Source organism: Clupea harengus, chromosome 22, assembly GCF_900700415.2.
Source record: "Clupea harengus chromosome 22, Ch_v2.0.2, whole genome shotgun sequence".
NCBI classification, from domain to species: Eukaryota; Metazoa; Chordata; class Actinopteri; order Clupeiformes; family Clupeidae; genus Clupea; species Clupea harengus.
In genome coordinates this window covers 1,888,720-1,914,597 of record NC_045173.1, presented here as the reverse complement: position 1 = coordinate 1,914,597, position 25,878 = coordinate 1,888,720, and the positions used below count along the sequence as shown (strand labels likewise).

The window sequence follows — 25,878 nt, the reverse complement described above, 5'->3', positions numbered from 1 at the left end:
GATCTCAATTAGGATGTTTTTTAGACGTCAGAATTAGATAAAGATAAATATAAATAAATATCATCAGAGATAACATTTACAAATCTGTGAGCAGTGAATAATAACATGAGAGTGCATAGATAAAGCATTCTAACTTCCTGCATTTTCTCTCTCAACATTCTACATACTGAGGCCTACTGTGCAGTTTCAGCAGTGAAATAGTTAAACCAGTGACCCTTTGACATTCGTATGTCCGAGAAAAGTAAGAAGGCAGGGTCTGCTTCGCCTACAAACCACCTTTTTCAACCACAAATAAGAGATACATAACAGCGACTTCACGCAGAGGCTCTGACTTAGGGGCCCCCTGAGCTCATGGGCCCCTGGGCCTGGGCCCCTTAGGCCAGTTTGGTAATCCATCCCTGAGCGGGACAGCAGAGTGTCTGTATTGAGGGTGAGGTTGTCCCGCTGCCGGCGCAGAAGGGGGCAGAAATTCAAACACTTTATTCATGTTCTGGCGGACATCCCAGAACTGGAAGAGCCAGAAGCCCAAGGTAAGGTGGCCGAAACCAAAGCAGTGAAAACAGGTGAACCTAAGCTTCCTGCTTCTGTAGGCCACAAGAGCCTGCAACGTTTGTTGCCATTTACGGCCTTTTTTCCACAGTTCTCATTCATATCAACTTCTGTTTCAGTCTATTGTTAAGCAGACATTGCTTCCTGATGGAAATTAGGTTGCTGAGATTAGCCGACAACAGTCGTTTCTATGGATCACCACGAAGAGGTTCTCAGCTTGATCCCCCTGGCAGGGAGAATGGAGAAGCTCACACACCACTCTGCACACCTTCATCGAGTCCCCATCCACAGAGCCAAGCGGCCACCACCTAAGCCGCAAGGCCTGGACTCGCCTCAACCACCTCCGCACTGGATGGGGAAGGACTCGGTCCTTTCTCAAGATGGTTGGCGCTTGTGAAAATGACCTATGTGAGTGTGGTGCCCCGCAGACTATCCCACACCTCCTTCAGGAATGCCCAATATTCAAGCCACCCAATGGGCTAGACAGAGCTGGGCGTATCTGTTCTGACACACCTGCTGTGCATAATTAGTTATGTAAAGGCCTCAAACTGGTTTGACCGTTTCAGAAAAGACTTAAAAACATCCAGGTAGATGTTTCTAAAACCTCCAACCGTTCCAACTGCTGTTGTTTCTAGAGTTCATTATTGTCTTTCCATTAGACATTAACAGTGTAGTAGATGTTACGTCCACATGGCTCAACGTGGAGATAACATAATGGGGAGACCACACAGAGTTAAGGTTAATTCAAAAGATAGTTTATTAAATGATCACATCAAATACTTACATCAGATACATATTACCCAGCAATCATCATTGCATATCTGTGACAAAAATAACAAAGAAAATAAGAATATATTCATTTAATTGAATCGTTTTTTTTATAGTTTCTATAGTTTATGTAGGATAAGCATATAATTGTGTTATAGATTGCTACTGATGATTTTCCAAACAAACAGCTTTGTTTGAGTGGGTAAATGTTTTGTCTGGTAACGGGTTTTGCTTTTGTTTGTCTTAACGTGTATATTGATTTTGAAAGCGACCTTTTGTCGGCAACTATGAGTTTGTGAATATGTACGGTCAATCAGTTCTAAATGTGTGACTTTGTTAATGGTTTGTTAATCTGTTAATAAGATCTAATAATAACAATCTTGATGAAGCACTTGGTTTGGTTTTTATTTATATTCATACTGGGAACGGGGACCCAAGATTACATTAATTAAATATACAAACTTTAAAGCTATTCTCCCTTAGCTATTCCGTAAGAGAAGTGAAGGGAGTGCTACAATTGCTTAGCATGGTTAAGGTTTCATATAAAAAAAAAATTACGTTTGATTTGATTTTAAGATGCAAATTGCACATTACTCGCTCACTCACTCACCGTGTGTGATGGATGAAACAGGGCATTTAGATGCCAATCTTCCTCCAATGCCAACAAGAAAGTAATTGCAGGGAGGCACATCTCCAAGCACTACAGTGGAGCTTTACAGAAGTACTCTCACACCCCCAGGAAGTTTCAGTATACAGTGTACCACAGAGCCATATTCCAAATAGCAATTATTTTACAGAGTAGCATTTTAACCATGTAGCTAATGTTAGTTTTCCCTCCTTTAGGAGGAGGTCTCCCTATGCCCCCCTCCACCTGCGGGACAGCAGAGTGTCTGTATTGAGGGTGAGGTTGTCCCGCCGCCTGCGCCGAAGGGGGCAGAAATTCAAACACTTTATTCATGTTCTGGCGGACATCCCAGAACTGGAAGAGCTAGAAGCCCAAGTTAAGGTGGCCGAAACCAAAGCAGTGAAAACAGGTGAACCTAAGCTTCCTGCTTTTGTAGGCCACAAGAGCCTGCCATGTTTGTTGCCATTTACTGCCTTTTTTCCACAGTTCTCTCATTCATATCAACTTCTGTTTCAGTCTTTTGTTAAGCAGACATTATGGAGTTCATGTAATGTAATTGCAAAAGTCACAGAGAGAACCTGTGGGCAACGAAGTTCAAATAGAGGTTTCTTATGGAGAACATACAGTACCAGTCAAAAGTTTGGAAAACACCTTTCAGTGTTTCCTTTACTTTTATTATTTTCTACATTGTAGATTAATACTGAAGACATTTAAACTACAAAAGAACACATATGGAATGATGTACTAAACAAAAAGAGTGTTATCTACCATGTAGAAAATAATAAAAGTAAAGAAAAAACTTCTCAAAAAATGAGGTGTGTCCAAACTTTTGACTGGTACTGTATACTGCAACGGTTTGAAATCAGTGAAATATATGTCACACAGATGGTTACAATGCCTGGGGGATTTCAACCTATCAGAGCTGGGCGTGTCTGTTCTGACACACCTGCTGTGACCTTTTCATGGCGTAATTAGTTATGTAAAGGCCTCAAACTGGTTTGACCGTTTCAGAAAAGACTTAAAAACATCCAGGTAGATGTTTCTAAAACCTCCAACCGTTCCAACTGCTGTTGTTTCTAGAGTTCATTATTGTCTTTCCATTAGACATTAACAATGTAGTAGATGTTACGTCCACATGGCTCAACGTGGAGATAACATAATGGGGAGACCACACAGAGTTAAGGTTAATTCAAAAGATAGTTTATTAAATGATCAAATCAAATACTTACAAAAAGTCAGTCAATGGGAGGCAAGAACAAGTAAAGCTCAATGTAGTTTCAGATCAGCATAGTGTGTGTAGTGGTAAAATGGCAGAAGAGGGAGCTGAGGAAAAAGTGCTGCTGCCAACTCCAGTAGCTGCAGGACCAGAGGCGGCAGACAAGAGAAGAGAAGAGACAGAGCTCACATCAGGAACTCTTTTGAAATGTCCCGGCAATCAGCGCCAATCACCACACTGGCCAGACCAGACGGCTCCCCCTGTAGACTGGAGGAAGAGGGACAGCCCAAAGTCTTATTAACCAGGGTTTGAGTGAGGCAGAACATGACTGAGAGCACTTCTGCAAGAATTTGATTACGCCCTTTCTTTGTTCCAGCACACTATGTTCTCACAACCCCCCCCCCTTCTTAGTATTTCACATGACATGTTTTGCACGAGAACATTTGCTATTTGCATAATTTCTAATACACTGGATTACAAAAGAATACAATACTGCGAGAAGTAAACCAAGTATTTTGACATTCAAAACGAATTACTTGGCCAAGCATCATATTCAGATTTACGTAAAAACATATTAGTTACATTACATATGAGGTAGATAAATGCAATGAGTGATTGATAAGGATGAGTCACAATGGAAGTCAAGTCAAGTTTATTTATATAGCACATTTCATATGGCATACATAGACACAATGTGCTTTGAGTGGAGAGATGACATTAAATTATCTAAAATAAACAAACACACTTAGCAAAATACAAATAAGAAATTAAAATAAAATATATATATATGTATATACATGAAAATAAAAACAATAAAATAGCCTGAAAGGTAGAGGGGGAAAGGGGATCTATGCATACACACACAGACACATACAACGCTGTTGAATCATCAACAAACCAACCAACCAACACGCCTGACTGTGGAACCAGTTCCCATGGAAAAAGCCATTGGCAAAACCTTCTAGTCGGACTGATCAGGCAAGTTCCAACATTCCAAAAACCCTACTGGCTTCCAGCAGCTTACATTGGGCCATTGTGACATCATAATAGGGTCATTAAACTGGCTTGCACCTGTGCTTCACTGACGCCTGCGTTAATTCCAAGGCACCTCTTCTCTCTGTCCCTCTCAATTCAACTGTATAACTAGGAATATTAAGAGACACTTTCCATACTCTACTTTTCTCTCCATCTTTCTCTCTGCTTCACTCCATTTTCTCTCCTATGTTCAATATTTTATCTCTTTACTCTCTCTTCATCTCTTTATCCATAGCCACTTATACTCCAGTAGCAGCCCATAGGTTGAGTATGAAGTATGAGCGGCATTACTTTTCTCAATGGTTTCTGGCTAATTTGACCATGAGGAACCAAACTAAGGTGCTGTTGTTTACTGTAACCCGAGCGAACATTCAAAATGACCGGAATAGGCATGTTCATATATGCCCTATGTAGGTTTCTAAGCTCTAAAACCTTTACTTTTCGAGATATTCAAGACATTCAAGATTTGAAGCTTTTTGCGCCCCACATGAATATCCCTCCCAAAAAATCTAAAGGTAAAGGTTTTAGAGCCTAGAAACCTTCATAGTGCATATATAAACATTGTCTTTTTCCACAGGTCTACAGACTTTAAGACATTTAACACAATGCCACAATGAATGACTTCAGCATACAGAGATGTCCCACCTAATGACTGGCACCTATCTTCCTGCCATCACATAGTAAAACACACAGTAGAAATATAACAATAAACATTATAACAATAAATATTTCGAAAGGTAAAGGTTTTAGAGCCTAGAAACCTTCATAGTGCATATATAAACATGCGTATTCCGGTCATTTTGAGACCAAATTGAAGTGTCTATGACTTTCAGAAGCTGAGATACGGACGAGCGTGCGTGCTAAAAGGGTGTGGCAAAATCTCAATGAAGATCAATCTCAACAAAGATGAATCAAGTACGGATGAGTCACAATGGAAGTGACACAAATAGCCTGAAAGGTAGAGGGGACAGGGTATCTATGCATACACACACAGACACATACAACGCTGTTGAATCATCAACAAACCAACCAACCAACACGCCTGACTGTGGAACCGGTTCCAATGGAAAAAGCCATTGGCAAAACCTTCTAGTCGGACTGATCAGGCAAGTTCCAACATTCCAAAAACCCTACTGGCTTCCAGCAAACGTCCCATCCTTTTAACTAGCTCTGTGGAATGCAATGTTCCAGGCTCAAGTTCAAAAATGTGTTTGGCCCACAACATGTGCAGAGGAACTGGAAGCACAGGGGAACTTAAACCTCTGTCTGGCTTGTTTGGGGGAGAACACTGGGTAGTAAACACAGGTCTCCAATCTCCCTGGCACAGACCACTCCAGATTAACTCTCGCCCTGTGTTTGTTCACTGAGGCCAGGAACCAGAGGAGTTAGCAATCACCTGGACTCAACGCTATTAGTTTCCAATCAATGACTGGCATTTATCTTCTTGTCATCACACAATACTTCATATCTCACATATACATCATTTTTTTTTTTAACCAACACACAGTACAAATATAACAATAAGCAACCAATTTTGATGTTTCAACAGTAATGTTAGCTAAATTACATATTAGCACAGGTGTGAATATGCATCAGAGAAAGCTAGATTACAAAAAGATTTTCTGCAGAAGGATCAGTATCACACAGAGCAAGCAGTCTATGAAGGTCCGATTCATTCTCTCATAGGCAGATTAATTCTCTCACTCCCGTTCACTCTTCTTTCATTTCTTCTTTCAATTACTCTGTCCATCAATTCCTACTCTTTTTTTTCTACTTTCTTGTCAGCCTTCTTTGACTTTACAGTCCTCCATCCTCCCTCACACTCCATCTCTCTGCTTAACTCAGCTCAAACCGCGTAACGTAGAAAATTAATTCGAACTTTGGCGCGAAGGTCTTGTAAAGGACACTTACGCTATGTATTTTTCATTCTTCTGAACTTGACACTTTTTAAGATTTTAAAGAAAAACTAATACACATTTTCCCATAGACTTACATTGGGCCATTATGACATCATGATAGGGTAATTAAACTGGTTTGCACCTGTGCTTCACTGACACCTGCGCCAAGGTTCCAAGGCTCCTCTTCTCTCTGTCCCTCTCCATTCAACTGTATACCTAGGAATATTAAGAGACACCTTCCATACTCTACTTTCTCTTCATCTCTCTCAGTCTACTTTCTCTCACACTCCATCTCTCTGCTTCGCTCCATTTTCTCTCCTATGTTCAATATTTTCCCTCTTCACTCTCTCTTTACTGTCTTTATCCATAGCCGCCCTTGTTCACTCTTCTGTCCTTTCATCTTTTACTTTTGTTCACTCTTTTTCCTTTTTTTCCTTTTGCATTTCATGCAGTTATAAGATGAAGTCTCTTTCAGAAGATTCTGAGTTTGGGGATTCGTTGAGTAGTAATGATTTTATTTAAGATCAACTAAGGGAGGCTGTCCATGGAGAGTCTGATGTTAGCTCTCCCAATAGTTTACCTCCCATTTTCTGATGTCACATTGAGTATGGCCTATCATTGAGGAACAGCGTCCCCTTGGCAACTTGCCAGTATTATTTTTGAGTTCTCATTTCTTCCAAGGCACCTCTTCGCTCTGTCCCTCTCAATTCAACTGTATAACTAGGAATGTTAAGAGACACTTTCCATACTCTACTTTTTTCTTTCTTTCCATCTCTCCATCTTTCTCTCTATCCCTCTCAGTCTACTTTCTCTCACACTCCATCTCTCTGCTTCACTCCATTTTTCTCTCCTATGTTCCCTCTTCACTCTCTCTTTATCTCATTATCCATAGTTCACTCTTCTTATTCAATTTCATTTTTCTGAACTTTATACTTTTTAAGATATTAAAGAAAAACTGATCTACTGTTTGCACTACCAGTAATATTGCACTACCTGATACCAGGCACACTTGATTTGTCTTTAGGTTAGTATAGGTTTATTAGGTTAGTATAGGTTACTATATGTGTATTATATGTTTAGCAGATTGTATTGTATATTTATTTTGTATATTTAATACATTTATTATGTTTATTATATGTGTAATTTATGTTCAGAGTACTGTTCAGAGTACTTATATGTTATTTTATGTTATGCTATGGTAGGTTGTTGTGCGGTGTCTTGTCTTAAGAATTTCAGTGCCCAGTCTGACTCAGTGTTGTTCTGTGCATCTGACAAATAAAATACTTGAACTTGAACTTGAAAAACTAATACAAATTTTCCCATTAGGTGGGTTTCAATTCAGCTCGTTCGCATTAGCTATGCGCATTCACGGTGATTCGCACAAACCAAATGCGCATCAGCGATCGTTTCCAATCACCTGAGTTTTGTGTAGGCTATAATATACGCCCTCCTCTCCGCAATCAGAATGATCAATGCTGTAGCTATTTAGCTATTTACTTTAATAGCTGCTAGAAGTAGAAGGCGTAGAATGATTTTACATATGTTACGCACTCAGATAGAAGCGAATTCCATACCCATACAGACCTCCGTACATCTGGGAACGAGCGCGGTCTAGGGAGTTTTTTAATTTGGGCAAGGCCCACTTCACTGATCAGCTGTGGGTGGAAAACTTCAGGCAACCAGGTCAGGATTCGAAGAATTGTTCCAACTGATAGGCCCTGCTGTGTCGCCTGCAAGTGTTTGCTGCCGAAAGCCTGTCCCCACCGACGAACGCATTGCTATAGCGCTTTATAAACTCGCAACATGCGCAGAATACCGTGTTGTGGGAGAAACATTTGGCTTAAGCAACACTACTGGTCATAGATGTGTGTATGCAGTATGCTTTGCCATCCGTGAACAAGCCAAACAACATACAAAGCTACCCGACCTTGGCGAGGCGCAAGAGATTGCTGACCGCAACAACCGCGCACACCATGTCCCGCAGGTGTTTAGTGCACTGGATGGAACTCACGTTCCCATACTTCCCCCAGCAGCAGGCTATCGGGATTTTGTCAACCGTAAAGAATGGCCCAGTATCATTCTTCAAGCCCCTGTTGATGATACATTGATATTTAGAGATCTCTGTGTTGGAACACCCGGTATAGCGCGCACGATGCTGCTGTGTTCGCCTCCTCCTGGCTTTTCAGGTAAGCTAAAGGTTTTGGAACCATTTGTTTAATTTGATATGATAGTAGTAGTAATAATAATAATAATAATAATAATGATAGCCTAATAATAAAGGTAGGCTACAGTTAAACAATATATCTTCCAAGTTTGCACGTAAATCAAGTTCATCGGTTAGCCTACAATAAACTAGGTGTCCATGGGCAATGAGGGGAAACAACACACAGAAACCATAGATATATTATACTAGTATATAACAGCAACTGCATATGCTGCATGAGGTGTGGTGTATTAGCTGGCAGTCTGAGAAGCAGTAGAGGAACATCACATTCGGGGCAGCCAGAAGCACGGTTGTCTCTCACTGCAACAGGATAGTCTACAGTCCAACTCCGAACATAAACATAAACACAAATGACGCGAATCGCTCGAATAAACTGTTTCCATCTACGTAAAGCGCATTAACTCAATTCGAAAAACTAGTTAAACCACCTCCCTCTGGCGAATCGAATTTGTATGCGCATTGGGGAAGTTAATGCGCATCGCACGCGTTTCCAACCAGGATTAAATATTCGCATAGAGAAAATGCGCATTAAAACATGGGATGGAAAGGCACCTTCTTACATTGGGCCATTGTGACATCATAATAGGGTCATTAAACTGGCTTGCACCTGTGCTTCACTGACACCTGCGCCAAGGTTCCAAGGCTCCTCTTCTCTCTGTCCCTCTCCAACTGTATAACTAGGAATATTAAACTATGCAACAATTCTGACACTTTTTGAGCTATAGTTTTATAGGCAACAAGTTTAGGTACCATCCTCAAATTCATTTTGATATTATATGGTCATGTGAAGGACATGCACTATGTAGTTATGTGTTCCAGGCTGGAACACCACGCAAAAATGGAAGAAAAGCTTTCACAGCATGACATTGCCAGCTATACTGCCAAAAGACACCAGTTAGTGTGTTGGCAAGCTTCTATCCGTGCCAACTGGGCTATTAAAGGTGTTTACAAGGTTTTTGCATGCACTGTAAACCTGAACAAGTTCAGAGTACTTAAAACTTTTGATGTAACCGATTACATAATATAATTTGAGTACATATATTATTATTTTTAAGTAAACTTAACTTAAAAATTATACATCGGCTAAACTGATTTATTTTGTTATCGTTTTCATAATTTTTAAGTTCTCTGAACTTATATTCAAATATTTTTATACTTAAATCTTTTAATCTCTATGTACTAAATTATTTTCACTCAACAACACAAAATAAAATTAAGTTTTAAGCCTTAAAAATAATTTTATAATAATACTGGTGAAAGAGTTCAACTTAATTATTCTGAGTAAATAATACTTAATAAGCTTACTTTTTTGAAGTTAACTCCGCTTGATTATTCTGAGTAAGTAATACTTAAATAGCTAACTTTTTTTAAGTGAGCACTACTTATTTTCAATTATTGACCACATATACTGATTTTCTGGTTCTGTTTACAAACTGACTTTAAACTGAAAGTTACTCTACAAGAAACATTCAAATCTATGTAAGACTTCTATTAAAAAGAGTGAGATGAGAAAAACTTAAGAGGTATCACATCATTTATATTTCTTGTAAAACAACTGACAAAATAAAAGATTACATCAAAGCTTTAAAGAACAGCGTTACAAAGATAATTTTTTAAGGTGAGTAAGGACGGTTTCAGAGGTTTGTTGTCATCCAGACACATAAAAAGGTTCTGTATGAGAAGGTGTGCGTGAGTTTTTTCGGATATTCTAAATTGAAAGCATACGTCAGGCCAAACAATAACATAAATGCCTCAGAAATCTTCTGCACCCAATTCAAAGATGTTCTCGCAGCTGAAGGGGTCGGGACCCAATGTAAGGAGAGCAACAGGAGCATCATCAAAATCTGGCTCCTCTTCCTCCTGCAAAACACCATCAATACAATTACCAGGAGAGTTTCAATGGAAACACTTACAAACAAAACTGGCAATTAATAATACATAGTATCAACTAATATTAAAGTTTCAGTAACAAACAAAATGTGATCACTGTTGTGCAGTTAATCCTAGACATACCTGAAGGTCATAAGCCTCGAGGATCACCCGTAGCACCTCTGCTGTCTTGCCAGTCTGTGATGCCTTCTGCCTGTACACAAAAATATCTCCTTTGGTTGACTCCTCTTCTTATATGTCTACATCAAATCGGTTTGTTGTTTATATGCAACACGAATGCTGTCAGGGCAAAAGGAATATTGTAGGTCTTAATTGAAGTTCTCGACCATTATTGTTAGCTTGCTGCTAACACTTTTGTCCATCAGATCCATTAAAACACATAGAAGCTAGCTAGCTGCTAAAAGGTTACATATAACATTAGCATGCTGATATGAATTATATGGTGTTTCTGTAGAACATGAGTTGTTTTCAACATAAAAAAATGATTGTTGTTTACTTTGCACATGAACATATTTGGGGGGAAATAACCCACTAACTAGCTATTTAGCTCTTTAGCTTCCTAGCCGCCAGCGCCAACAGTCGTGCAACTGAACTTGCCAAAACGTGATTACTCAATAATAATTACAAAGAGGGAAATTCGCCACTTCTTACCGCAATTTCACTTGCTCCCGCAATTTTGTCGCAACAAACAGCTAAAAAACACAGTTTACTTACCAGATAAGGACGCCTAGCAGCGACAGGATTACTAAAATATCTCCTTTGGTGGGATGACCAGACGTCCTCTTTTACCCGGACATGCGTCCGGCAGTGATTGCAAAATCGTCTGGGATTTTGCCTCGTCGGATATTTGTGTTTTTCTGGGTCCTTCACAAACTAGTTTTTACGGAAAGGGTAGCTCCCTTACGTTCCACCTTCTAGCACAAGCTCTGACTGTAGCGAGGACTGTCATTGGTCGACCGGCCTCTCAGTGTTGCCAGATGCACGATAATTATCCTCCAAAGACGATCATTTTGAGCATTTAATACGATACTTCACCATTTCCAATCTGGCAACACTGACACCGTGCCGCTTCCACTAGTTGCATTGTTTACAACAGCACATGACATCTGCATGTGGAAGAGGTGTCAAAATTCCGTCGCGGGGGAGGGGACGGGGTCATCTGTATGCTACACACTACCACGCCCCTCCCCGCGACGAAGTGTCCTCTTTTTCACAAACTGAAATATGATCACCCTACGAAGTTGGTCGACTCCTCTTCTACAGGAGGAACATGCTTATAGTCTAACTGATAATTATTGCAATTATTAAGTCTGCTGTCTCCATCTCTCATCACAAGATCTCTGATTCTGTTCTGAACTAGTCCTGCAACGACGTTGATGACGTCATACGTCACGTTTGAATGAAACAAAAAAATATGAGTTATCAGGCAATGTTTACTCAAACAAATACATTCCAATACAATTAAAACGTCTTCACTTGCTCAGAAAACTAATACATTTAAAGTTGGGTCAACTAAATACCAAGTTTTAAGTACTGAATACATAATGTTAATAAGTTAGTAGAACTGTTTGGGTTTACAGTGTGTGTTTTAGGTAGTTAGCTTGCTAGTTTAGGAACAGAACTACATATTGCGGCTTTAAAGCAGCACTAAGGAGTTTTTGGCTTGGAGCTCCCCCTAGCGCCGAAACCTGTTGACCTGTTGAAATGTGCTTTCCAGTTCATGACAAACTAGCGAGCCAACAACTTTGCCAACACAGTCAAACATCAAGCAAGTGCAAGGCAAGACAAAGCAGGACAGCAAATAAACTACTTACTAATCCAGCAGAAAGATGGCTAGCTCTGACACAAAGGACCGGGTGGCTCCAGAGAGGCCATTCTCCATATTAAAAGTAATTGTAGCGGCAATTTTTTTCAAGCTGTTATTTTAAGGTAAAATTGTTACATATTGATACTTTAAGAGATACCTTCCATACTCTACTTTTCTCTCCATCTTTCTTTCTATCTGTCTCGGTCTACTTTATCTCACACTCCCTCTCTGCTTGACTCCATTTCACTCTTTTTCTCTCCTTCTTTCAATATTTTCACTCTCTTTATCTCATTATCCATAGCCAATCCTCTTCACTCTTCTTTCCTTTCTTCTTTCAATTACTCTGCCCATCCATTCCTACTGTTTTTTCAAGTTTTTTGTCAGCCTTCTTTTGACGCCTGCGCCAATTCCAAGGCACCTCTTCTCTCTGTCCCTCTCCATTCAACTGTATAACTAGGAATATTAAAACCACCATACCTTCCATACTCTACTTTTCTCTCCATCTTTCTCTCTATCCCTCTCAGTCTACTCTCTATCACACTCCATCTCTCTGCTTCACTCCATTTTCTCTCCTTCTTTCAGTATTTTCTCTCTTCACCCTCTCTTTATCTCATTATCCATAGCCACTCCTGTTGACTCTTCTTTCCTTTCTTCTTATGATCAATCTGTCCATCAATTTCCACCCTTTTTTGTTAGGTTTCTCTGACTTACTTTCAACCAACATGACTTCCCTAGCAACCAGCATAGCAACAACTTCAATTACCATAGCAACCACCATGACTGGCCTAGCAACGCCCTAGCAACCACTTCAATTACCCTAGCAACAACCTAGCAACCACTACTATAATGACAACCTAGCAACCACCATAGCAACCACTTCAATTACCATAGCAACCACCATGACTACCCTAGCAGTTACCTCAATTACTCTAGCAACAACTTAGCAACCACTCTCTGTAGAACCTTAATCCACTTTTTTTTCTATCCCTCTCCAACTCCTCTCTCTCACACTCCATCTTTCTGCTTCAGTCAATTTTCTCTTCTTCTTTCAAACTTTTCCGTCTTCACTCTCTCTTTACTGTCTTTATCCATAGCCACTCTTGTTCACTCTTCTTTCCTTTCTTCTTCCTGGTATTTCCTTCAGGAAATGCATATAGTTTATACATACATTTTCTTTTTTCAATAATATTTTTGTATCAAACACTGACTTGCACTGACTGACTTACCTGTGGCAATAATACTCACCACCATAATACATCTTTGGGTTCTCACCTGACAGTCTGTAAATGGCAGTGATGCCTCACTGAAAAGGGAGTAAAAGAAAAATGGAATTCTTGGCAAAACAAGGGTGAGACCAAATCTTTATTATGCATACTTTATTATGCATGATAAATGAGTAACATTTGAATTCTTTCAGTCTGGCCAGTGGGATGTTAACTGCATTGTCTTTGACATATTGAAATAGTCTATGTATTTTTCATGTAAAGTTCTGACTACAGATGCATTTGATCAGCTGTAATACAAAGCTTAGAATTTGAAGAGATTATGTATTGATTTGATTAAAATTATCCTAGAATTTGCAAGGCTGTAAGCAACTCAATACAAAATTGAAGGTATACTCTATGGCTGTCAGAGATTGGGTGGAACACTTTCAAAGTGCCTGTTTTCCTTCTTAGTCTACCCAAAGCTATAGAAAGAAACAAGCTGTCAAAAATGAGCATTTTCCATTTTTCAACTTTGTGACAAAAGAGGTAAATTTTGCACGATTGCTGTTTTCAAACTTTTCTTTAAGAGCCTGCTGGTTTTTCAAACTTTGATAGTGCCCTCTAATAAGTCACTTCCATATAGACGCCGTAGGAGTTTTCAATAGTTCAGTTTGTTTAATAAACTTAGGAGTGTTTGAAATGATAAAGTAAACGATACAACTTGATGCAACTAATACAACTTGATGCAGATTGATACAATTGGGGGGGCACTGTGGCGCAAACAGTAGCCCCGACCACATTCGGGCTTGACGCCCATGGAGGACACGGGACACTCATTTCCTGTCCCACTCTTCACTGATCTATCAATTAAAGGCATAAAAGCCCAAAAACAAATCTTAAAAAAAATAAAAATGTGATAAAATTGAAAAACCATGTGCCTGCTAGCGTCTCTAAAGTTTCCAACATTCCACACAACAGGCTCTCTACCAAACACAATGCCCAATACCTTTGTCTAGTAGGCCTTCTAATTAACACAGGTGAGGCGAAACTTAACCCTTTGTGTTCCATACCAATCAATCCAGGTTTCAATAATTAGTTCCGCCAGGCCAGCAGGGTCATAGCCTCAACCTTCAATTCAAAGAAAATCAAACTAAAAGACAAATGGCTCCTACACCTATCATATATGTGTCTTTTGCACAGATATCGTCAGAGATCACAAGATATGAAGTAACATCATCAGACAGCAAATATTTCCCTACATATATATATAGTTGTATCTGCAGGACTCAGAACAGCCATATCACTTGTTTCATCATGAGGCTGTGTTAACCATCCTGACCATTTTTGCTCTGTGGCAAATACACACAAGGAGCAGCACAAGAATCTGAGCACAGAATGAAGGACTACTCCTATCTTTTCCTCGGGCAATTTAAGGGATGTGAGTGATAGCATGGTAAAAGATTTAATCAAGATATTTCTGAAAAGGAAACCAAGCATGAAGTTAATTTCAGTCTGAACATAATGAGGATTTCTGCTGGTTCCTGCGCAGGGAAACAGTGGGAAATCACAGCCACTAGGGCAAATGTCTGAGGTACTTTTAAACTCTCTTTTAGTAATATGTTATTTTTTTTGTCAGTAATTTTGTGTAACCTATATTGTCAGCATAAAATTGTTGAAGATAGAATACATGGCATATATGGATAATGCAAATTCTGACCCATCTTTCTCCCGGTAGCAGACAAAAAGATTGTTCAGTGGTATCAGTACCATTTCACAAAATAAAACACTTTTGTATACGTGATACAGTCTATGAACAGGTCAAATAAACAGAGACAAACAGTAGGTCTATGTTTTAGAAGTAGATAAAAAAAATAGTACTAATCTTTGGTGAAGCACTGCGATCAGGCTATAAGGATTAAGCACGCATCTGTAATATGACCAGCCTCCGGTTGCTATTGCTAATATGCTCCAGGGCCATTTGGTTTGTCTAACCAAGATAATCGTCCAGTTTTATAAAATCAGCAGTTATATGACCACACAGTCTCTATAACAACCAATAGCTAGTCATATAAGTCATTTAAGTGTTGTTTATATAATACATTTGCACAATAACTTCACATTTTAAGGTTACATTTTCATTATTTGTGGATTGTATCATGAATTTACAGACGTGTGTGTGTATATCTATTTAGCTCATAAATATAATTTTATTTTGTGGACTGTATTGTGAGTTTACAGAATTTTAAATGTCAGGCTGTATTTGTAGACTTTAGCAGCTATTGGTGAAACAGTACTGCTTTACCTTAATCTATCTTATCCTTAATAGTATCTTTAGGAAAATGTTATCGCGTTTTGTAAATATGTTACCATAGTCTTTTTGGCCTTCTCTAGATGCCGTAAAGAGTGTTGGCATTAGAAGAATGTTGTCAAAGTTGAAGGAAAGCCTTGGATTGGGAATACATTAACACTTTTTTGTCGTTACTGGTGAGTCTAGCCTTGGATATGTTGTAATGATCAAAATTCATAGTAGTATTGCGCTAGTTGTCAGGAATGTAAATAGTAAAGAATCAGTTTTTTAGCCTGTTGACTAGACAGCAGTGGATAGCTAAAAATAAGAGCTAGCTACAAGTTAACATTGACGTTACCCGTTCTGCTGCCTAGACAGACATCGAGAATATATTTAACATACTGTTTGTTTCCTATATTATATTTATACCATGGGTATAGTTAATATGTTGGTAACTTACACCAGAGTGAAGCAACATTATTTCTGTAAAGTCGACGTCGAAGATAATAATTTGTTGATATGCAGCTAGCGATAGCAGCCTTAACAGCTGCTGAGCTGAGCATTACCATTTCTGGTAACGTCGACATCTATGTTAAGTGTCGGACCCGCTTGGCTCCATCATATTTCTCCAGTCATCTTTTGTTTTGCCGCTTGTATGCTGGCTCAGGTACGTGTAGTCGACCTTTTCTTGCCTTTAAGGATGCGTAACATCACGTTAACGTACCTTCTGCGAATGGAAACCTCGCTAAATAGTCCAAATGCATACCTGTTGGAATAGTCAGCGTTTACTGAACTCAAGTTCAAGTTCAAGTATTTTATTGAATTTGGAGATCAACCTTGTTTAGCAAAATAAATGAGTGGTTGACTAACATAGGGCTACGTATGACTAGTCTAGTTGTGTTTTGGTCAGTTAACTAGCTAATGTAAGTATCTTGCTATTGCGTAAACATGGATGCGAAGAGGTAAGTGCTGCTGGGCAGATAGATCTGATGTCAACGCATAACTGAAAACATGATTAAGTTGGTCACAGCTGCCATTTAACGTTAACACTACCTCTTTACTACCTCTGTGATGCCTATTTAATCAAGCCTCTGCACAACAACAACCGAACTTGAATTTGACGTTGTATTAAAAACTGATACCTGTTTGGAACTGTTTTTCCTTAAATGCGTCAGTTCGGAAGTTGGCTGTTCATTTTTGACCAGTGTAAATGTTTTGAAGGTTGATACATTATGGGGAACACCAGTGATCGTTTGTCCGGTGATCGCCATGGAGCAAAAGCCCATCGCTCAGACAGTGGCAGCGACCACAAAGATCTGGAGCCCAGTAAGATGTTGGACAGCACCGATGACCCCAATATCTTCAATACATACGGCCCTGAGTTAAAGGTAATGCGACGAATTGTAGACTATGTTCAATTGTCTGTGTCCATTATATAACAGAGTTGGGTAGATGTCTTAATTCAAGCTTGTCAGTACCGCAGCACTAAAATAGTAGGAGTGCAGTCAGCAGATAGACAGAACAGGACGGATGAGGCAGTTTAATCCAGCCCATATGTACTACTGTTTTCAAATATTGAGTTGTGGCCAAATATAAAGAAAAGCTTTTTCACCAGTTGACCCCTCACAGCAATCTTAGAGGCATGTTTCACTCCCTAGGCAAGTTCTGGAGTGTTTTGATAGACTTTTGAAAAGTGCAGTCAGTGCAAGGTGGACTGCAAATGAGCAGATTTCTAGTGTGGTTCTTGCTTTTCACATTTGCAGCATTGGAAATGTACGTAGGCTTTGCCTCTTGAACATTCTTGTTTAGGTTGTTTGGCAGTGTGAAGTGCATTTTGTGTATCTCTTGGCAAGACTACAATGTATTGCAATTCTGTAAAATGGAGACATTGCAGTGCAGTGATCTGTTAATACAGTGTCTTCAACATTACAAAGATAGCTACAGTTTAGTCTCCTCATGAATCAATATATGTTAAAGTGCTTGTGGGTTTCTCTCAGGCGCCTGAAGTAAAAGACTTCACCCCAGACTTGGAAGATATGGTGAAGACTAGTCCTCAGGCCAGGCCCACAGTGATTCGCTGGGGAGGAGGAGGAAAGGAGGTCTACATCGCTGGCTCTTTCAATAACTGGAGCACCAAAATTCCTCTCATTAAGAGGTGTCTGTGCCCCTCTGATTTTAAACAACTTTCTGTCTGTGTTACATTTTGAGACAAACTCCTTTTTCAGGTTGTCATAAATAATATGTGCAATGTTTTTTGTGTGTGTTTTGTGCTTCATTCCCAGCCACAATGACTTTGTGGCCATCCTGGACTTGCCTGAGGGAGAGCACCAGTACAAGTTCTTTGTAGACGGGCAGTGGGTCCATGACCCATCAGAGGTGGGAGTCCTTTATCACATTGTGCATGAAAAATATTTTTTTCCCCCCCTGTAAGTGAGCACATGTTATTAACTGATGAGCACAATATGAGTTGTGCAAGATCAGTTAAATGCAATGCCAGATTTCTGGGACTGTGCACATTTCTTTAAGTCTCCTCAATTGTTAAAGCCCTGGTCTGTCTGTCAGTCTGATCCCCATGCTTGTCTAATCCTACTTCATGACTAGGGCTGAACGATTTGGGAAAATAATCTAATTGCGATTTTTTTACCAAAATATTGCGATTTAATATGCGTTTTTTTTTTTATCCTCTTTTTTCCCCAACAAAACGTAATGAATGATTTAAGTATGACCAACACAATATTAGATACATTTAGTGTAAAATATTCTTTCCCACATTTACATTTTTTTTTTAACTGCTCATTACAGAATGCCACTGTGCATTTAAGTAATTTAAAAAAAGTGATTTTAAATATATAAACATGGCATGCACTTTGTGCAAAATGTACCATCTTAAAAAAAAAAAAAAAAGATTCATTTTTTTAAATTTTTTTTTTAGACCACCTTTTTTAATTGCGAACGTTGCGTTTAGAAAATCGCGTTCTATCATATTGCGATTAAATCGCAAATGCAATTAATCGTTCAGCCCTATTCATGACTGAGTGCCTTTCCCTTCTGCAGCCTGTGGTGACCAGCCAGCTGGGCACCATAAACAACATTATCAGAGTGAAGAAGTCTGACTTTGAGGTGTTCGACGCTCTACAAGTGGACTCTCTGGAATGTTCAGACACATCAGGTATGCTCACACTGGGCATGTGCCTGAGACTCCCCTCATCTGCCGCCTCTTCAGTTGTTTACTAATGGCCTTCGCTGTAAGAAACGCAAACTCAAAACAACTTCTGTTATAAATGTAGATATGATGGTCAGTTTTTGTGAAGGATAACCCAATAATACTTGTGTCCAATCAGAAAAGAATGTGTAATTGACTTTGCTCAGTTTTATGTTGACATTAATGACCACTACCATTTTCCTGCTGTTGACTGTTACACCAGTATTTCTAGTAGGCAATTGTAGTTTTGGTGGTGGTTATGATTGAAACAAGATGGATAACCTTGCAGTAAAGGAATTCTGTGGACTTTTTGTGCTGTGGTCAGATCTGTCCAGCTCGCCTCCAGGCCCTTATGGACAGGAAGTGTACATGTTCAGACCAGAGGAACGCTTCAAAGCGCCACCCATTCTTCCTCCTCACCTCTTACAAGTCATTTTAAACAAGGACACAAACATATCAGTGAGTTTCAGTCTTCTTTGGTACACTACATTTTGTATAAATGTTCCCATATCAAGTCCTGTTTCAGTGCAGTCATGTTTCACTGTATGTGGCAATCATTTCCTTTTACAGTGTGATCCTGCCCTGCTGCCTGAGCCCAACCATGTGATGCTGAATCATCTTTATGCCCTTTCAATTAAGGTAAACGGACAGCTACAAACTCAATATTTTAACAGAGGAGCTACAGGGCTACTAGACTGTGTGTGTAATTATATATAACTGTACTGCTTTACTCTTAGATTGTATCTTATATTTCTTATGTAAAGTAGTATTTATTTATTGTTACACCAGGTTCTATTGCTCGTAGCTTGACTATTCTCTCCCTTGTACGTCGCTTTGGACAAAAGCGTCTGCTAAATGACTAAATGTAAATGTAAACAGTAGAAATGACATTCTATTCCGTTATTCTCATGTGAAGTTAACGTTCTTTTTGTGGAACAAGAATGTAGAAGAGACCACTTTGAGTCTTGGTTCTAAGCCAAAAGTTTAAATGATTTCTTCAAGTACGTAGGTCCTTTAAAGTGTCATAGGCCTCAATATCATAGTTATTATCGTCATCTTGAGGGACAGACAATCTCATTCTCATTTCTTCGCTCTTCACCAGTCTTCTGAAATAATAAGGCAAAGACTGAGGGATTAGATTCGATTAAAATGGGATTAGATTGCTTGTTAAAACCAGTCTTCTTTCTTTTCCACAGGATGGAGTTATGGTCCTAAGTGCTACCCACAGATATAAGAAGAAATATGTCACCTCTTTGTTGTACAAGCCCATTTAAAGTGTTTGTGTATGTGAAGGGGCTCGGCGTCAGCACACGTTTGGGGCTGCTGATGTTACACCAGAACACTCCAGAATGTTCACAGGGTTCTGGGCAGGACAACACACAAGGAGCATTCTGATGTGCTTTTGAAATAGGTTGGATGTTTTCTGGACTGAAGGGCATACTGGGAACAATTGCCAATCGAGTGCTGCACCTAGTCATTCTAACCATGGATGTTTGAATTGCATGGTTTTGCAATGTAAAAAAACAGCTTACAAGGGCTTGTATCTGATAGCTAAGCAATATTTATACCAAAAACTGTTTGAGGTAAAGGCAATGAACCTGAGTTGTCAATGACAGTGTTTGGGTGTCTCATATGTACTGTTTAACAGTGGCTTGTAGGCCAGTGAAGTGAGGGACAGTTGTTCCTGTAAGATTAGCGTTGTGTACTGATGCATGGTGATCAGTGTTTGAATTCATACTGCATTTATTTGAGCCTAAAGGAAGAAATGTCGTTTTTGTTTGTTTACCTTGAAAGGTCAGACTGATAAAAGCTATTTACACAAAATAGTGTTTACTTGATCGGTCCATGCGATAATGGAAGCACTTTAAACCCACTCAATTTGGCATTGAGAAGGAATGTTTGCCTAAGATTTTACCTATGCGGTAGACAAATCGTGTACTGTAGCTTTGATGGAGGGTGTAAGCCCTACCACTGTCATTCAGATAAGATATCACAGTTGGAGGTGGCGTTTTCTTGCTGTTTATATTTGATATTTATTGCAATGTGAAAGTTTTATTTGTTACAGATGGCTGTTTATTGTGAATGCATGAATAGCATGTGTAAACTCTTTTTATTCTCTGGGTCAGATACACTCTTTCAGTATAGTGTGGAGTACATCTATACGACAGATACACTCTTTCAGTATAGTTTCTGAACAACAGATTGAGTTCAAGGGAGAGACTGATCAGTCAGTCAGTACTCTGTATTTACAGTGAAATTAGTTGAGTAGAGTACATCTATACGACAAATACTGAAAATGTTGTCATTTGACTAGAAGGTTACGTACCGATGAGTTCTAGCACACTGAAAAACTAAGCCAGGCACCAAATCAACATTCACTTATGATGATCATCCATTCAACTAATGTGGAGTTCTGGCAGGTTGTGCAAATTGTCAAAAATCAAGGCTAGTGCTGTTTGTGTCAGTCAAATGTAATTTTGGATACATGGCAAGAGCATTGTAGTCACTCACAGTGAAAACCTCTTTTGGCTGTATGTTGGATCATCATGGTTTTATTCACTCATTAAACCCCCATTCTTTAACGTGTCTTATCACGTTCACCTGTTGGCACTTAGGTACCTTACTGTTGCTGTGCTATTATTGTGATGGCGGTTGACCGCTAACACTGCATGGTGTTTTGTGTGTGTAGTTTGCATATGGTTTCTTTATTTTACGGAAACTAAACATATGGAAAGACTTGCATTTTGAAAGAAGAACTTTGTTTTGTGAAGCTATGTTGCTGTCTCAGTTGTTTGGAGATTAAAGAAATAACTGCCACCAACTTCCTCATGTCATCTATTTTGGTGAAATGCATTTAGATGATGGTTTATAGATATTCAACAGACTGAGCTGACCGGTTATTAGTGGCTGTCTTGCAATAGGAACTCATTTCTGTCAGTCGGTAGACACTTTTGCATTTGTGTTTATTAATCTCCAGCTCTTCATCACAGTGCAGCAACACACATGGTAACGGTCAGCTTCAGATACACAGCCCATAACTGGACTTGTACCGGCATTCTTTTTTATATCAGCACACTAGCATAATCTTGACCTTAGCAATGGGGCACTCTCCAACACTATTTACACATAATACAACTGTCAGAACCACCATGTTAACACCGATGCCACCGAACTCTTTCAGCTCTGAGGGAGGCATTGTTTACGCTCATTCTCCACCACTAAATATTTACACGATTGTTGGTTTAAGCTTATTTCTCTCAGTTCAGTTAAGGAACTGCTCATCTATATACCAAATTGTTTAAGTAGAAAATTTGGCAATCCTCTCAGGGCCTACACACTGCAGAGTGCAAACAAGGCCTTTTAGCCTGGAAGGTTTAGTCTAACTAGCCATTATCAATTCAAGATTGTACTTCACTCTGCCAGAGTACAAATGTGAGTAATACTGTCCAACCTAAATAGGCCTACAGAGTGATTCTGCCCTATGTCGACACTAATGCTAAGACATGGATTCCTGAAACATTCAGGACAAAGGCATCTCTATATGAAATATTTAGCTAAAAGAAGGGGTGCTTAGCCAAAATAAAAACACAATTTTCAGCCAAAAACACAATAAATACTCACATAGTTGAAAACAGTGCACTCAAAGCTATCTCTCCTAATAAAATGATGCTTTGACATCAGTTACATAGGATAAACTATAGGCTATTGCACAGCTACCCAGATATTTAACTTTGCATGTATAGCAAATGTCAATAAGTCACACAATAGAACAAACCAAGAACAAAAAGCTATGTACAACACCAGTAAGCAAAATGTACAGCGGGACAGTTTTAAAAGCAGCACAAAAGGAACACCTGCGATTGTGACAATCTCTGATGATGACATCAGTTATGGTCCCACCAGTGGCTTGCCAAAGTTTGTAACTGAGGAGAAAATATAACATTTATTGCAATGGTCGATGCAATGGGAATGTTATGGCAATCTGAACCAAATGAAACAAAGTAGCGAATTCATGTTTAAATTCAGTGATTCAGATTGAAAATGCATTCTTCTATTTGCGGGTAGAATATAGAACAAAGAACAAGTTTTAATCTAATTTGGAGTCTCATACCAAATCATTATCGAACTTAATTTAGATTTGGTCCATTTACTAAGTAAAGAGATTAGCTTGCCAAAAATGACATGCAGAAAATAATCCAAAACCTTGAAGCGCTACTGCCTCTGTGGTTCAAACTGCTCTCCAAGAACAGGCCAAATTCATTTCCTTATTAGCGGTTCCACGTTGACCCTGGGCCGCTTGCAAGCAACTTCCCAATCGGTCACAAAAACGACATCATGATTCACATGGATAAGGCAAAAAATATAAAGGAAATTAGGTGTTCAAACTTTGGCAACGATTGGTGATTCCCATTCCACAAACATGGTGTCATTTTCCTTTTTTCTACCTCTTTCCACATGCACAACTGCATAAGAACTACAATTCAGTAAGTAGTACTGCAACAGTAAATAGTAAGAATAATATTGCACTGACGGTCTCTTAGCTCCTACATAAAGCACACCTCAGCTCCAGTGTCAGGCAAAAGGGAAAGCTGGTACAACTGCATTCAGTGAACATCAGTCCTTATTGCACATGCTCCTTAGAGGGCGCCCGTCGGAGGGGCCCGGACACACTGAACAGTGTCTTTCACATTGGAGATGCCCTTGGTAGTGGTCTTCAGACCTCTTGAGCCTTCCCAAAGAGAAGTGTAGCTTCAGTTTCGGTGGTGAAATGTAATGCCTAGTACCCCTGAGCCTTTCCAAAGGGATTTGAGGGCAGTAGTGTGTAGTTGCAAAGCTGTCTTCAGAAGTTTCAAGATACCAAGAAAGAGGATGTTTCGTGTCATGGTAGCAGAATTGCATGACTTGAGGAGAAGTTGTGTGTTTGTGTGCGCGCTAAATGCATATTCTGTGTGTGTGTGTGTGTACACGTGACATTTTCACAAACAGTGGAGTAACATGCATCTACATTGAATCGTCCGTGAGCTGCCAGGTACAGGAACACATTCTATGGCAGCCAGGACGCACACTGTCCCTTACAAGATCACTCACATTCCTATACCCCCCAGTCGGCAAGGCAACCATAAGAGTTTTCACGAGTCTCAAGATGTCAGGAGAAAAAAAGGATGGGGGAAGAGGGAGAACAAACATGGTAGAAGGGAGGAGAAAGAGGAGAAGAAAACGAGTGATGAGGGGAAAGAACAGTGAGAAAGGGGGGGAACAGACAGGGCGGGACAAGACAGGCTTAAGGCTGGGACTCAAATGTGAGGTGGGCTTGCTTGCTGGTTTTAACAGGAAACAGCTTGGAGTAGGCACTCTCTCCCACGCTTCTTGGCTGAACGCTGATTGGCTGTTGTTCCAGGAACTTCCGAGGCACTAGGACTCAGGACAGCCCGATTAGGACACCCCCCATAGGCACCTTTGGGGACTTTAGCTGAGGAGAGAGAAAAATAGGTTGGTAGGTATTCTATTAGAGTTCTATATTTAGAGCTTTTGACTGATTACGAAATTCCACAAAATGTTACCCAGTAAAACACTGCACAGCCCATTCGGTTAATATTACATTAGCTTTGCATCACTTCAAAATGGTTTGAGAAACTCCTGGAACATTCTTTGACCAGTGTGTTTGCTATGTATGTCATGCAATTACTTTAAAAACACTGAACACTAAAGATACTGTCCTTATATTAATCCTCTGATATAGTCAAAAATAGGGTGAACATCATGGAGGCAGAAATGTTGATGGATAAATCACAAGAAATTGATCTTAATTGAATCCTTCAAAAACAGCATGCTCTTTCTCTTTCGTGTTAGCATTGTAAATGGATAAGTACATGTCAACAGCCCACCGCATACATTCCAGAATGATCTGCCGCTCACAAGTTTTGTCTGAGCTTCCTTACATTAACACAAATACAAATCAGTCAGCAAACTCTCCACTTCTAATCTGATCACTCTGAATGGAAAAGGGAAGAAAGCCCTCAGTCTTTATTTCAGTCTCTATACTTTCCCAATGTCAATGTATCACTGCAAATGAAAACATGTGTTAATGCATGTTAGAGCCAGGCAGGTGATGCAGGTCATGAAGAAGCAGTGATGGCAGAGGGGTACGGGCACAAGCAGAGAGGGAGGGTCAGGTGGGGCACACTGTGCTTAATTGTTACCATGGCAAAGGGAGGAAGAGGAGGAGCTTAGGGAGGAAATCCTGAGCTCGTTCTTCTGGAATAGGTTCAGAGAGAGGGAAACATAGGGAGGAAGGAGGGAGACCACAGAGGACAAATGCAAGGTCAGAGATGACAGGAGTGAACACTGAAGTCAAGGTCAGAGACAGGAGTGAACACTGAAGTCAAGGTCAGAGACAGGAGTGAACACTGAAGTCAAGGTCAGACAGGAGTGAACACTGAAGTCAAGGTCAGACAGGAGTGAACACTGTAGTCAAGGTCAGAGACAGGAGTGAACACTGAAGTCAAGGTCAGAGACAGGAGTGAACACTGAAGTCAAGGTCAGAGACGACAGGAGAGGAGAGGAGAGGAGAGGAGAAACACAGTTGGAGACAAATGCTGTGCGTAGACTATGGGCCACATTGATGCCTGATAGGTATGTGCAGCTGAGGGACCAAATGGTTGTTATAGCACGATAAGGGTAAACTCCAGGCCTAAATATGTCCCTAACTCAAGATATACAGCGATTTATTAGGGTTCATTGAGAACCACAGATGTTGACATGCAGAGCTCTTGATACCATTCCAAAGAAGTAGTCCCTTCCTTACACAAACACATATAGAAACACAGAACCAGAAGCTCTCACCTCTAAGTTACTCCTGGCTTTTTTGAGCACGTCACGTGTCCTCGACACTGTGGGAAGAGACAGAGAAGAAAGGGCAGGGAAGGTCAGTCACTGTGCTCACTGTGAACACTTCCTGTTCCTTTTTCTTTTTCCTTGGCAGTAACACGTATCCCAAAGCACACACTTTTTAAATTCCTATTCTAATGTTCTAATCATTTCCATTGGACTAAGGACATTCAGGAAACAGGAGTTCAGCGTATGTCTAACGGCGTCTGACGGCAACAGTGGCAGCACTCACGCTGGCTGACGATGAAGTGCTCCATGCTCTCCTTGGTGCGGTTGGTACTCCT

The 25,878-nt window shown here is 39.9% G+C and overlaps 2 protein-coding genes across 4 annotated transcripts in view; one reads left to right on the top strand and one right to left on the bottom strand.

Moving 5' to 3' along the window:
• The first annotated feature begins 15,582 nt into the window (after positions 1–15,582).
• Positions 15,583–21,523, top strand: LOC105903974 (5'-AMP-activated protein kinase subunit beta-2). 3 transcript variants are annotated; one of them, XM_031560178.2, is made up of 8 exons: positions 15,583–15,701; positions 16,710–16,892; positions 17,502–17,659; positions 17,787–17,880; positions 18,559–18,673; positions 19,032–19,165; positions 19,277–19,345; positions 19,903–21,523. In XM_031560178.2, exons 2-8 carry the CDS (start codon positions 16,737–16,739, stop codon positions 19,978–19,980), a joined length of 804 nt encoding a protein of 267 aa, XP_031416038.1. In that variant the 5' UTR covers positions 15,583–15,701; positions 16,710–16,736; the 3' UTR covers positions 19,981–21,523. The 3 variants fall into 3 exon arrangements, with proteins under 3 accessions (XP_031416038.1, XP_012687239.1, XP_031416039.1); XM_012831785.3 differs by having other exon boundaries at positions 15,584–15,701; positions 16,726–16,892; XM_031560179.2 differs by lacking the exon at positions 15,583–15,701 and adding an exon at positions 15,709–16,171 and having other exon boundaries at positions 16,726–16,892.
• Positions 21,524–21,652: 129 nt separating this feature from the next.
• LOC105903973 (myomegalin) overlaps positions 21,653–25,878 on the bottom strand; it is a 53,706-nt gene continuing 49,480 nt past the window's right edge. Inside the window, exons 44-47 of the mRNA XM_031560301.1 lie at positions 25,827–25,878; positions 25,550–25,596; positions 24,907–24,961; positions 21,653–24,176 (exon numbers count right to left, since the gene is read on the bottom strand). The exon at positions 25,827–25,878 is cut by the window's right edge and continues 87 nt beyond it. Of these exons, the coding sequence (XP_031416161.1) occupies positions 24,031–24,176; positions 24,907–24,961; positions 25,550–25,596; positions 25,827–25,878 (300 nt within the window). The 3' untranslated portion in view covers positions 21,653–24,030. The remainder of the gene's footprint in view (positions 24,177–24,906; positions 24,962–25,549; positions 25,597–25,826) is intronic.

Excerpts from the sequence above, each read along its gene's own strand:
- LOC105903974 (XM_031560178.2), top strand. The coding sequence starts at position 16,737 with ATGGGGAACACCAGTGATCGTTTGTCCGGTGATCGCCATGGAGCAAAA. Across the intron at positions 17,660-17,786 it reads AAAATTCCTCTCATTAAGAG|CCACAATGACTTTGTGGCCA; the intron begins GTGTCTGTGCCC and ends CTTCATTCCCAG. Across the intron at positions 19,346-19,902 it reads TTTATGCCCTTTCAATTAAG|GATGGAGTTATGGTCCTAAG; the intron begins GTAAACGGACAG and ends TCTTTTCCACAG.